At 38.1% G+C, this 14787-nt stretch overlaps 1 protein-coding gene across 1 annotated transcript; it reads right to left on the bottom strand.

Annotated features, from left to right (window-relative positions):
* Positions 1-52: 52 nt before the first annotated feature.
* On the bottom strand, positions 53-7075 carry lysmd2 (LysM, putative peptidoglycan-binding, domain containing 2). The gene is made up of 3 exons (XM_053678310.1): positions 6552-7075; positions 4289-4632; positions 53-716 (listed from the first exon to the last, which is right to left on the bottom strand). Exons 1-3 carry the CDS (start codon positions 6759-6761, stop codon positions 668-670), a joined length of 603 nt encoding a protein of 200 aa, XP_053534285.1. The 5' UTR covers positions 6762-7075; the 3' UTR covers positions 53-667.
* Between the last annotated feature and the right edge of the window lie 7712 nt (positions 7076-14787).

Raw genomic sequence — 14787 nt, 5'->3', positions numbered from 1 at the left:
ACACACACACACACACACACACACGAGATATAAAAAGGGAAATGTAGATTAATGCTGATTTACTGATACGTTTATTAGGATTTTGTTTTAAAATCCAAAAGCACACAACAATATTGTTTAAATTCACATTCACACAAGAGTCCTGTACAGATTAAAATAAAAACTAATTAAAATCAGCAAGCAGATCCACACACACACACACACACACACACACACACACACACACACAGTTCTGTATAGTCTTAATGAGCAAACAGCAATTCATAAGCACACGTCAGATATTAATAGAGATTTGGGATAACCGCTTCTGATTGGCCGTTGCAGCTCGGTTCTGTACAGCAGCGTCGAAAAAGTCATGGGAAAATGATACAGTAGTTTGGTTCATTTTATAGCCGTTTTACTCTTTCTGGCTACGTATTAACCCTTTAATGCCACACACACACACACACACACAGCTGAATGTAAACAGTAATAATAATAATAATAATTAATAATAATAAGTGAAAGGCAGTGAAGGTGACAAGTCCTGTTTTTTCAAGGACTGATAAAAGCAAGATTTAAAACAGAATACAGAGAGAGTCAGGACTAGAGGGATGGATGGAGGGATGGATGGAGGGATGGATGGATACCATCATCTCAGCTGTCGATAAGCGTGATCAGACAAGTGTTATATCTCCTGATAAGACGACGTCGCGTGTGTCTGATCTTCATCCTCCCTGTAAACACACACACACACACACACACACACACACACAGGTTAGTCAGCTACAAAAATATTGGCACCCTTCCTCAAAATGGTTTTATTTGAACACAGTTACTATTAAACGTTGGTTTCAAATGTATTGGCACCCCTGAAAAGAATAACAGCACTGACTGTCTTCATATAATATCTTAGAAGTGTAGACGATCTTAACAGAGTTTACAACAGGGCTCGGTTTCTGAGCTGGAGGTGATCAGAGAGAACGGATACCAATTACAGACGGTACCCGAGTGTCCTGGCCACTAGTTTTGGGTAGTGGTGTATGGGGTAGTGGTATATGGGGTAGTGGTGTATGGGGTAGTGGTGTATGGGGTAGTGGTATATTGGGTAGTGGTACATGGGGTAGTGGTACATGGGATAATGGTGTATGGGGTAGTGGTGTATTGGATAGTGGTGTATGAGGTAGTGGTGTATGGGGTAGTGGTACATGGGATAATGGTGTATGGGGTAGTGGTGTATGGGGTAGTGGTATATTGGATAGTGGTGTATGGGGTAGTGGTGTATGGGGTAGTGGTACATGGGGTAGTGGTACATGGGATAATGGTGTATGGGGTAGTGGTATATTGGATAGTGGTGTATGGGGTAGTGGTGTATGGGGTAGTGGTATATTGGATAGTGGTGTATGGGGTAGTGGTGTATGGGGTAGTGGTGTATTGGATAGTGGTGTATGGGGTAGTGGTGTATGGGGTAGTGGTGTATTGGATAGTGGTGTATGAGGTAGTGGTGTATTGGATAGTGGTGTATGAGGTAGTGGTGTATGGGGTAGTGGTGTATGGGGTAGTGGTGTATGGGGTAGTGGTATATTGGATAGTGGTGTATGGGGTAGTGGTGTATGGGGTAAGCTCAGTGGGTAAGACACTGGACTACTTATCGGAAGGTCCTGAGTTTAAATCCCAGCACTGCCACGGCTGGGCCCTTGAACAAGGCCCTTAACCCTCAACTGTGCTGCTGTATAAATGAGGTAAATGTAAGTCTCAGCAGCAGCTACAGGGCTGGATTTCAGGTTTGAACTGTCGCTGAAGTATTTTTCCAGTTCCCGATGGTTTCTCGTGGATAATAAACAATTTCTCATAAACTTCATTCAGTGTGTAAATCAACGTACTTCAGTGTTAAATAACAGGTTTTGTAAAATGTTTTGATAAAAAGCAGAGATAAGAAGTGCAAAGAAAAGAAAAAGAAAGAAAAAGGCAAACAGACTGAAACAGAATGATAAAGGAAGTTAAATGATGAAAAGAAATTTTAAAAATGAAAGAGAGAGAGAAAAGAATGTAAGAAATCAAAAAATGAAGGAGAGAGAAAGGATGAAGAAAATTAAAATAATGAATCATAATGAAATATGAAGATAAGATTAAAAAAGGAAGAAAGAAAGAAAGAAAAGCTACTATAAACCTCTGTGGTATATTTTCCAGTGTTCATTATTAATTCATCACATTTTTTCTCCCAGTACCACACTGACCCAGGTGTCAGTTACACTGTGTGTGTGTGTGCATGTGTGTGTGCGTGTGTGTGTGTGTGTGCGCGCATGTGCGCGCAGGCTAATGTAGCCTGAAAGTATCAGTACAGTAAATTACAGTCAGTAAATTATATCTCCATAAAAGGGGAAAAAATATCCCAGTTACACACATACACACACACACACACACACACATATACACACACACACATACAGCAATACAATCCTGATCTGCATCTTGATCCTGACTGCTCTGTTTCGTCATGCCATGTGAATCGTTTGAGAGCCGAAAGAGTCGACTCATCTGAGTCAGAGTCAAATGATCTGACTCACTGAACAGATCTAGAGTTCCCATCACTATCTCCCACAATCCTCTGCGCAGGATGGGGAGGCAGGCAGGGGGGGCGGGAAGGGGAGGTGGGATGAGAAGCGTGTCGCACCACTGCATTGCTCTGTGCCAAAACTTTAGATCATTTGTAGAGCAAGACTAAACACAGTGCTGAGGAATCAAATGAAAACACCTTATTGATTCCTTACTTTAAAAGAGGAACCAGCACCATGACGCACCTACAGCACTTTATTTCTGCTTGAGTCACACACACACACACACACACACACACACACACACACACACACACACACACGCTCTGTCTGACTCAGTATAGGCAAAACTGTGCTGGAGAGGAACTGAGTCAGTTACCCACAATGCAATGGGATAATCCAGGTAACACTGCTATCGTCGCACTATTTAACCTCAAATCCAACATTCAAGTGCAAAACAAACATTTTTGGGGAATTTAATTTTTTTTTTAAACTTTAATAACCTGGTTACATAAGTATACACACCCCTTAACTAATATTTTGTTGGAGCAGCTTTCATGTGTAATTCAGCTCTCAGTGTTGTTGTGTACGAGTCTACCTACAGAGCACACCTTCATTTAGTCATTTTATTCCACTCTTCCTTACAAAACTGCTCCAGATCTATCAGACAGCGAGCGGATCTCCTGTACACGGCCCTCTTCACGTCGTCCCACAGGGTTTTATAGGATTTAGAGCTGAGCTCTGACTGGAACATTCCGATACACTGATCATCTTCATCCGAAGCCGTTCCTCTGTTGACGCGGATTTGTTTTTGTGCTGGAAGGTGACATGGCAGGTTCTGTGCCAAAATAGATCTTGCCCCTCGATCTTGACTAGAGCTCCAGTCCCAGCTGAAGATCCATAGCAGGATGCTGCCACCACCATGCTGCACCTTGGCTAGGGTGATAAGCAGTCTTGTTTTTGCTCCAAGCATATCTTATTTTCCCCCCATGAGAAGTGTCTTCCGTCCAGCCGCCCTACCCCATAGCCTCATAGCCCACACATGTGAAGAATACGAGACACTGTCATCACATGCAGAGAGTACTCAGTACTCAGTCAGATGTTCCTGCAGCTCCTTGAATGTTTAATGTAGGTCTTTTGGCAGCCTCCCTGGTAAGCTTTTGTCTTTTTATACATTTTGGAGGGACGTCCTGTTCTTGGTGATGTCACTGCGGTGCTCCATTTTCTCCTTCACTGTGTTCCTGCTACATCTAACGTCTTGGGAATTCTTTTATACCCCTCTACTGTTCGATTCACTTCAACAATAAGATCCTGCAGCTGGTCTGTAAGCTCTTCGGCTTCAGCAGTCGGATGAAACCATGACGGTGTGAAGAAACTTGTACAGAAACAGCTGATCTTACACGAGTTTGAACGTGATTGGTTAATTCTGAGAGCAGTCACATGACCCATTATAAAAGCGTGTGTACAATAATGCAACCAGGTTATGCGTATTTGTTTTATTTCCGCTACACGTTTCTTTTCTTTTCTTTTTTTCAATCGAGTGTTTCAGGTTAAAGATGGAAAAAACATCTGGCATGATTTATCCTGGTTTCATTTTTTTACATCACAAAAACCTGCGGTTTTAAGAGGGGTGTGTAAACTTTTTATATCTACGGCAGGCATAAACAATAATCACGCCGTCTGTGTGACGTCAGAACACTACAGACTCGTTATTATGAATTATGAAGTCATTAAAACGGGGCGGAACGTCTCACCTCGTCACGTCCTCTTTGAGTTTCCGGGCGGCCTGTTTGGAGCGAGTGATCTGTAAGTCCAGCATGTGTAAATAGTCTTTAGCTGAGAGCTCGTCCGGTTGGGGGGGCCGCGGGGTTGACTCTGGGGGGGCCTCAGGAGGAGGAGGAGGGGGTGAGGGGGAGATGGAGGGCACGTCAGAGGCGCGAGGAGACTCCTGAAGAACCGAATCCTCTCCGTCCGGAGACTCCAGAGACAGTCCGTTAAAGAGAGACGGCCGCTCCGTGTGCACCGGGATGTTCAGTCTGTGACGCAGGAAAATGCAGTCGTTACTGAAGAGCTTGTTCGCTCGCTTGATCTGCTCCATCTGAACGAGAGAACACACACACACACACACACACACACACACACACACACACACACGAGTAAATACAACTTAACACTAACTGTAAGATACATTGCAAATAGCACACACTATGGTAATGCACAGGGGTGCCATTATTTTAGCACTGAAATTAGCCAAGATAAGTATTAAGTGCCCTAGAATGGCAATGCAGCTTTTTAATCCCTACTTAGGGTCTAGTGGATGTATAGAACACTATCTATGGTCTAGTGGATGTATAGTGCACTGTCTAGGGTCTAGTGGACGTATAGTGCACTGTCTAGGGTCTAGTGGATGTATAGAGCACTATCTAGGGTCTAGTGGATGTATAGTGCACTGTCTAGGGTCTAGTGGATGTATAGTGCACTGTCTAGGGTCTAGTGGATGTATAGAGCACTATCTAGGGTCTAGTGGATGTATAGTGCACTGTCTAGGGTCTAGTGGATGTATAGAGCACTATCTATGGTCTAGTGGACGTATAGAACACTATTTTTGGTCTAGTGGATGTATAGAGCACTATCTAGGGTCTAGTGGACGTATAGAACACTATTTTTGGTCTAGTGGATGTATAGTGCACTATCTAGGGTCTAGTGGATGTATAGAGCACTATCTATGGTCTAGTGGACGTATAGAACACTATTTTTGGTCTAGTGGATGTATAGTGCACTATCTATGGTCTAGTGGACGTATAGAACACTATTTTTGGTCTAGTGGATGTATAGTGCACTATCTAGGGTCTAGTGGATGTATAGAGCACTATCTATGGTCTAGTGGACGTATAGAACACTATTTTTGGTCTAGTGGATGTATAGTGCACTATCTAGGGTCTAGTGGTGCACTACTTAGGGTCTGAAGACTATTTAACCTGCTCTGTAGTGTGCTCATCTAGAGAGTAGGGAGCTGAATTTCAATCTGCTTCCCCTAGATGTAGTGCACTATGTAGGGTTTACAAAGCATTAGCGTGCTTGTCTTGTGTGTAGAGAGTAGGGTGCACTATGTAGGAAATGAAAGCAAACACTACACGCTCTAGTGCCCATAAATAGGCAGTTCATTAAAAATGTAGTGTACACTATATCTACACTATACCCTGTGTGTGTAGTGCACTTCCCACTGTAGGGTTCTATGTAGTGTGCACTCAAATAATCGGTCAGTTGCAGCGTCACAAACGGCACCCCGTAAGCCATAACGTGCACTTTGTAGGGTGTACGAGGCAGTACTTTATCCTCTGTGTAGGGGTTAAGGAGCTATATCTGAAATGACACTCTAGTGCGCTAAGTAGGGTGTAGAAGCCATTTTGTCATCCCCTGTGTAGTGGATTAAGGTGCTGTAATCCAACTGGCACGTCTAGTGCACTAAGCCATTTTGTTGTGCCTTGTTTAGTGCACCTATATAGTATACTATACATCCACTAGACCCTAAGTAGTGCACTAAATGCTCAATACATAGTGAGGGTGAGAACTAGTCACTCTCAACCCCTAAGTAGTGCACTATGAACACAATAATCTCTTTTAGGACCCTACACCCTGTGCAGTGCACTCTCTGTCCCATAAACAATCATTCAAAGGGTTCTCCTCTAGATAAGTGCACTATGTAGGGTATGACATAACGGGTTATGACCCCTATGTAGTGTCCAGGGGTTTGTCTGGGGATTGTAACTACTCCCTCGAAGTGCACTAGATTATTTCGTACCCATCGTGACGGGTATATATTATCTAGCTAACGGCTAACAGGCTAACCAGCCCGCTAGCATCATCCCGGGCATCTTAAAGGGCAGCGATGACGTCAGAACGCGTTCTGTTTGTAGCCGATTGAGGGCTCGCGCTCAGCCTTGTTCGCTCGCACGCACGCGATGGTTTCTTTAACCGGAAGGAGAGGAACAGAGGAACCGGGGTTTCTCCTCTTACCGTCACCCCGTATTTGAGCGCGATGCCCTGCAGCGTGTCTCCGTCCGTCACCTGGTGCTCGATGTAGCGCTCCCCGAGGGTCGCCGTCACGCTGGCCGTGCTGCCGTACGAGCGCGTTTTGGCACGCGCCAGACTGAGCCACAGCTCGCCCTCCGAGTCGGAACCGGAACGGCACCGCGACAGCACCGGGGAGAGATCCCCCTCCGCCATCTTTCTCTCTGCTCTGGAACTGGCTCTGCGCGCGCGGCGGCGTCTCAACTTACATCACCGCCGGAAGACGAGGCGCGCGCCTGCCCGCGGTCATAAACCCGATCAGAACCTTACCGAACCCGTTTCAGGGTCTTAATGAGTTATCACAGTGAGCAGCCGCGCGCGCGTGTCTGTGTGTGTACGCGCTTGCGTAATGAAACACAGGCTAGGGAGAAAAAGATTCGATCCCCCGATTCCAAGCATTGCGAATGAAGAGTCGAAATGCCCCAAACGTTCGGAGTCGATTCCATATGATTCATTTAACTCGCGCTAAAATAATCGTTAATGCTTTTGAACCGTGTGAAGGGAGTAAATCCTCTTATTATACATTTAGCTCTAAAGAAAGGAATCGATTCTCCAATTCCACGCATTAGGGAATGAAGAATCGACTCGCTCCGAATCTTTCGGCTCGATTCTATATGATTCAAGTGATTCGGATCAAACTATGTAAAATGGCTCAGCAAGTGAAAGAGTTAAATAAATGTAACTAGGGTAAAATCTCCAAATCGTTGTTTATGATTAATGACACGTATGATGTTAGAAAGTGTCTTTATTAATATTAAGGACAAGGTTAAAGATTCTATCCCAAACAGAGTCGATTCTTTAGTTCCAGTCATTCTGAATGAAGAGTCGAATTGCTCTAAAGCTTTGCGGTCGATTCCATGTGATTACATTGATTCAGTATAAAGTGAGAAAATGTGAAATGGTTGTTTAGAGCCGAATACACTGAAACGTCATTAATGCCATTAGTAAATCTCTTTATTATTCAATTTTATTTAATTTATGAATAGACTGTGACGATATGTCGGTATATTATTTATACACAGTATATTGCACTTTAACACTGTATGGTCATTCGTAGTAGTTAATTCAACACTAAAGTATATTTTTGTACCCGACTTTTTCATATTCTGAGTTTTGTAAATATTAACCTTTGTGTGTCCTTATGGATGTTTTTGTCTTTTTCATATTTTTTATTGTCCTGGAAATCACGAATTCCACCCCATGTAAACGAGTGAAAGAAGGTTCCTGAGCTCTGAAGATGTTTGCATTCGAACACGTTTCTTATCCCTTGTTTGCACTTTTTCATTTGTTATTGTTCCTGCACAGAGATAGATAGAAGGTGAGCTTGATTTTGATGTAGAAGTTCAGAAGAACCTCAACACCTTGTTTATGTTTTCACCAGAAGAAAATGCTGATTGTTCAGTTGACGCACGTGCTCTCGCAGCCAAACCTATACATATGTGATGCTTGAGGACCTGGTCATTTCATAGCTTGTAAGATGAAGAGACGTTTCACGGCGGAGGAAGCTCTGGAGACAGTTGTGCTCACTGACAGCGCACACTCTGGTGCATCTGAAGAGCTGCGTTCCGAGGATGAAGTCGAGTTTGTGCTGGAGTCTGACCCCTCTGATAGCACTGAGACTGACGACACACAGCAGACAGCAGATCTTCAATGGAATTTAAAATATGGGCAGATTCTCCGGTCTTCCGCTCACACTGAGACGCTGCACTGCTATCCTGCCAAGCGTATGACCCCGGGTCCCACACGCTACACCACTGACCACATCTCATCACCGAAGACATCCTTCAGCTTCTTCTGGACAATACCCATTTACAGCGGAGGCGTTCTGTGACAGATTGGATTGATGTCAATTCCACTGACATCCAGGCGTACAATTCAGTTCAGTTTTATTTGTGTAGCGCGTTTAACAACGGACAGTGTCTCAAAGCAGCTTTACAGAAACATATAAACACAGGACGGAGATTTTAAGCGTGTGAGTTTATCCCTATTGAGCGAGCCGGTGGTGAGGGAAAAACTCCCTGAGATGATATGAGGAAGAAACCTTGAGAGGAACCGGACTCAGAAGGGAACCCGTCCTCATCTGGTAACATCAGGGTGCTGATTCTGGCCGGTGTGTACGGGTCCCGAAACGAATCTTCAAGCAGTCTGTGGGATGTGGAAAGCAGACCGTGAGCCACCGTAAACTCGAGCTCCTAAGCTCCACCCTGAGGTTCGATGACACGACCTGCACGTCAGGCTGTCTTATATTATATCAAAAAAATTTGACACGGACATTTTTGTCCTTTATGGACCTGAGTGGTAGTTTCTGGGGATTTTTTAAATCTGACTAAGAAATACGAATGCATCAAGATGAATCTTGTTAATCACTGACATATCAAAGACTGGATTCATCAAAGCAAAAAAATCTGCTTAGCATTTAGGATATGGAAAACAATTACTATTTTTCTTTTTTTCATGAAAAACAAACAAATGTCTGTGGCATTATGTAAACAAAGCAGCGTTTAAAGGGTTACAATTCTGAACATGAATGAATGTTTGGTATTATGATTCGAACTCATGCTGGTAAAAAAAAAAACATTGGCGTTAGTGAAAGTGGAAAAGTATATTATAATATAATATTTCTGTGACAGTTTTTGGACATGGACATTTTTGTCCTCTGTGCTCCTGCGTGTAACCTTTTAACTGACGCACAAGGGTTAAATAAAAACATCACTGAACTCATTGTAAATATTGCACTACTACACTGATGTTGTTGTTGTTGTTGTTGTTGTTTGAAACCCTAAATATCATATTATATCGTATTATATTTTGTTTCCAATATGAGAGTATCTTTCCTGAACTGTGTGTGAAATCGACAAAATGATTGTATAGAATCGAACCACTGAATCGACTCCATCGTATAGAATCGAAACAGGAGTCGACTCCTTTCAGAATCGATCAGCTCTAATGGAAGGTGCATTAGAGGTTGTCAGGGATGTAAAGCTTTTGCCTGTTGGTCATTTTAGTCCCTCTTTTGTCCCGAATCGACCTCTCGAGCCCTTCCACTGGTAACTTTTCTCAACACTCGTCATGAAACGATTTTATTTCACTGATGAACAGTGCGAGATTCAGCACATTTGTGAGGAGTGTGTTGCTCTGGTGCATTACAGGAGATATTTGTTTTCATCAACCAACACAATTCCCCGTCTTTCAGCCTAAAAGTAATCGATTAAAGACGTTTCTGTGTGTGAAAGTCTCTGTTTTTAGTCTCAGTCAATATTGAGGCACTTTCTCCTCCATTAGCTACGTCTTGTTCTTAGCTCTGTGTCTAGATGATGTTGGCGATGTGCTAATTTCATTTCTCTCATTACGTGTCACTGTGCTAAGCTATTCTGATGATTTAAAGAAACTCTGCCAGTATCTATCTCTCTCTCTCTCTCTCTCTCTCTCTCTCTCTCTCTCTCTCTCTCTCTCTCTCTCTGTCTGTCTGTGTGTGTGTTTGTGTTTGTCTCTGTCTCTCTCACTCTGTGTGTGTCTCTGTCTCTCTCTCCCTGTCTTTCTCTCGCTCTGGGTGTGTGTGTGTATGTGTGTGTGTATGTTTCTCTCTCCCTGTCTGTCTGTCTGTCTGTCTGTCTGTCTGTCTGTCTCTCTCTCTCTCTCTCTCTCTCTCTCTCTCTCTCTCTCTCTCTCTCTCTCTCTCTCTCTCTCTCTGAAATCTGTAGCGTTTAGAGTTGTAGTGTTGAATGTGTTTCTCTGACAGGTGATAATGAATCAGGAACATCATGTGCATGCACACACACACACACACACACACACACACTCCTCAAACTACAACCCCAATTCCAAAAAAGTTTTACTTTTCCAGCCTTTTGTTGCCCTGTTCTTTAAGACGTGTTGCGGCCATCAAATTCAAAATGACCTTATTATTAATGACCTTTCGGTTAAAACGGTACATTTCCTCAGAATAAACATCTGATATGTTTTCTATGTTCTATTGTGAATAAAATACGGGTTCATGAGATTTGTTCTGTTTTTATTTACATTTTACACAGCGTCCCATCTTTTTTGGAATTGGGGCTGTATAAATGAATCACGCCATGATTCCTCAGTACTTTATCCTGTACATCTGCTTTATAATCTCTGACTAACACTAAGCAGTGACACTATCACAGCTACATGCGTGATTAATAATCAGTTTTATCTGATGCTGTTGATACGCAGCAGAACAGAAAATAATCAGCACTGTCATTCTGTAAAGTTACACACGAACGTGCTGGAGTCTCTCCTGAAGAAGAAGCCCAAATGGAAAAGCGCAGAATAATAATGTTTAAAACGTGAGGTAGAGAAGTTGGTCTACAGATAAACACCAGATCTCAGCGTGGTTTCGGGGTAAATGATGACGAAGAGGACGTATGTCTAAATATGTCTAAATACTGTCAATCTAAATACTGTCAATATAAATACTGTCAATATAAATACTGTCAATATAAATACTGTCAATATAAATACTAAATCTAAATACTGTCAATATAAATACTGTCAATCTAAATACTAAATCTAAATACTGTCAATATAAATACTGTTAATCTAAATACTGTCAATCTAAATACTAAATATAAATACTGTCAATCTAAATACTAAATATAAATACTGTCAATCTAAATACTAAATATAAATACTGTCAATCTAACTACTGTCAATCTAAATACTAAATCTAAATACTGTCAATCTAAATACTGTCAATCTAAATACTAAATATAAATACTGTCAATCTAAATACTAAATATAAATACTGTCAATCTAACTACTGTCAATCTAAATACTAAATCTAAATACTGTCAATATAAATACTGTCAATCTAAATACTGTCAATCTAAATACTAAATATAAATACTGTCAATCTAACTACTGTCAATCTAAATACTAAATCTAAATACTGTCAATATAAATACTGTCAATCTAAATACTGTCAATCTAAATACTAAATATAAATACTGTCAATCTAAATACTGTCAATCTAAATACTAAATCTAAATACTGTCAATATAAATACTGTCAATCTAAATACTGTCAATATAAATACTCAATATAAATACTGTCAATCTAAATACTGTCAATCTAAATACTCAATATAAATACTGTCAATATAAATACTGTCAATCTAAATACTGTCAATATAAATACTGTCAATCTAAATACTAAATATAAATACTGTCAATCTAACTACTGTCAATCTAAATACTGTCAATATAAATACTGTCAATCTAAATACTGTCAATCTAAATACTAAATCTAAATACTGTCAATATAAATACTGTCAATCTAAATACTGTCAATATAAATACTCAATATAAATACTGTCAATATAAATACTGTCAATCTAAATACTGTCAATATAAATACTCAATATAAATACTGTCAATCTAAATACTGTCAATCTAAATACTCAATATAAATACTGTCAATCTAAATACTAAATATAAATACTGTCAATATAAATACTGTCAATATAAATACTGTCAATCTAAATACTAAATATAAATACTGTCAATCTAACTACTGTCAATCTAAATACTAAATCTAAATACTGTCAATCTAAATACTGTCAATCTAAATACTAAATATAAATACTGTCAATATAAATACTGTCAATCTAAATACTGTCAATATAAATACTCAATATAAATACTGTCAATATAAATACTGTCAATCTAAATACTGTCAATATAAATACTGTCAATCTAAATACTGTCAATCTAAATACTAAATCTAAATACTGTCAATATAAATACTGTCAATCTAAATACTGTCAATATAAATACTCAATATAAATACTGTCAATATAAATACTGTCAATCTAAATACTGTCAATATAAATACTGTCAATCTAAATACTGTCAATATAAATACTAAATCTAAATACGGTCAATCTAAATACTAAATCTAAATACTGTCAATCTAAATACTGTCAATATAAATACTGTCAATCTAAATACTGTCAATCTAAATACTAAATCTAAATACTGTCAATCTAAATACTGTCAATCTAAATACTAAATCTAAATACTGTCAATATAAATACTGTCAATATAAATACTGTCAATATAAATACTGTCAATCTAAATACTAAATCTAAATACTGTCAATCTAAATACTGTCAATATAAATACTGTCAATATAAATACTGTCAATCTAAATACTAAATCTAAATACTGTCAATATAAATACTGTCAATCTAAATACTGTCAATATAAATACTGTCAATCTAAATACTAAATCTAAATACTGTCAATCTAAATACTGTCAATCTAAATACTGTCAATCTAAATACTCAATATAAATACTAAATCTAAATACTGTCAATCTAAATACTGTCAATCTAAATACTGTCAATCTAAATACTAAATCTAAATACTGTCAATCTAAATACTGTCAATATAAATACTGTCAATATAAATACTAAATCTAAATACTGTCAATCTAAATACTGTCAATATAAATACTGTCAATATAAATACTAAATCTAAATACTGTCAATATAAATACTGTCAATATAAATACTAAATCTAAATACTGTCAATATAAATACTGTCAATCTAAATACTGTCAATCTAAATACTGTCAATCTAAATACTAAATATAAATACTGTCAATATAAATACTGTCAATCTAAATACTGTCAATCTAAATACTGTCAATATAAATACTCAATATAAATACTGTCAATCTAAATACTGTCAATCTAAATACTGTCAATATAAATACTGTCAATCTAAATACTGTCAATATAAATACTGTCAATATAAATACTGTCAATATAAATACTAAATCTAAATACTGTCAATATAAATACTAAATCTAAATACTGTCAATCTAAATACTAAATCTAAATACTGTCAATCTAAATACTCAATCTAAATACTGTCAATATAAATACTGTCAATATAAATACTGTCAATCTAAATACTGTCAATATAAATACTGTCAATCTAAATACTCAATATAAATACTGTCAATCTAAATACTGTCAATATAAATACTGTCAATCTAAATACTAAATCTAAATACTGTCAATATAAATACTGTCAATCTAAATACTGTCAATCTAAATACTGTCAATATAAATACTAAATCTAAATACTGTCAATATAAATACTGTCAATCTAAATACTGTCAATCTAAATACTGTCAATATAAATACTGTCAATCTGAATACTGTCAATCTAAATACTGTCAATCTAAATACTCAATATAAATACTAAATCTAAATACTGTCAATATAAATACTGTCAATCTAAATACTGTCAATATAAATACTCAATATAAATACTGTCAATCTAAATACTGTCAATCTAAATACTCAATATAAATACTGTCAATATAAATACTGTCAATCTAAATACTGTCAATATAAATACTGTCAATCTAAATACTAAATATAAATACTGTCAATCTAACTACTGTCAATCTAAATACTGTCAATATAAATACTGTCAATCTAAATACTGTCAATCTAAATACTAAATCTAAATACTGTCAATATAAATACTGTCAATCTAAATACTGTCAATATAAATACTCAATATAAATACTGTCAATATAAATACTGTCAATCTAAATACTGTCAATATAAATACTCAATATAAATACTGTCAATCTAAATACTGTCAATCTAAATACTAAATCTAAATACTGTCAATATAAATACTGTCAATATAAATACTGTCAATATAAATACTGTCAATATAAATACTGTCAATCTATTATCATCACCATGAGTATTTCAGTATTTGAGTATTTCAGTATTTGAGTATTTGAGTATTTCAGTATTCCTGCACACGGACAATCCCTTCTATCCCTTCCCTATACTTTTTTACGCTCAAAATTCACATGACATGCAGTTTTAACTAATAAACATCTGAAGAATCTGGATAAAGTGTTTAAAGTAATTTACACATGAAAGGGTTCAAGGGAAATGTTCTAAATGTCATTTATTATCATGGAGTAATGAAAGCTGAAAGAAAGCAGGAGAGACAGAGACGCTGTTTAATCACAAAAAACCCTTACGCAATCTCCTCATCTACACAAGAGAGGGGTTATTGTTCTCATTTCAAAGCACACACACACACGCACACACACACACACACACACACAGGCTGTCTGTAGATAAAGGCTAAGCAGGTGTCCAGAGGTTTGTATATCA

This window comes from Ictalurus punctatus, chromosome 4 (assembly GCF_001660625.3).
Source record: "Ictalurus punctatus breed USDA103 chromosome 4, Coco_2.0, whole genome shotgun sequence".
Lineage (NCBI taxonomy): Eukaryota > Metazoa > Chordata > Actinopteri > Siluriformes > Ictaluridae > Ictalurus > Ictalurus punctatus.
This window is presented reverse-complemented; position numbering and strand designations above follow the sequence as displayed.

Bases quoted from the DNA above. Each gene is read 5' to 3' on its own strand.
- lysmd2 (XM_053678310.1), bottom strand. From the start codon at position 6,761: ATGGCGGAGGGGGATCTCTCCCCGGTGCTGTCGCGGTGCCGTTCCGGT. The intron at 4,633-6,551 runs GTAAGAGGAGAA...TCTCTCGTTCAG, and splicing joins CGCTCAAATACGGGGTGACG to ATGGAGCAGATCAAGCGAGC. The intron at 717-4,288 runs GTGAGACGTTCC...GTGTGTTTACAG, and splicing joins CTCAAAGAGGACGTGACGAG to GGAGGATGAAGATCAGACAC.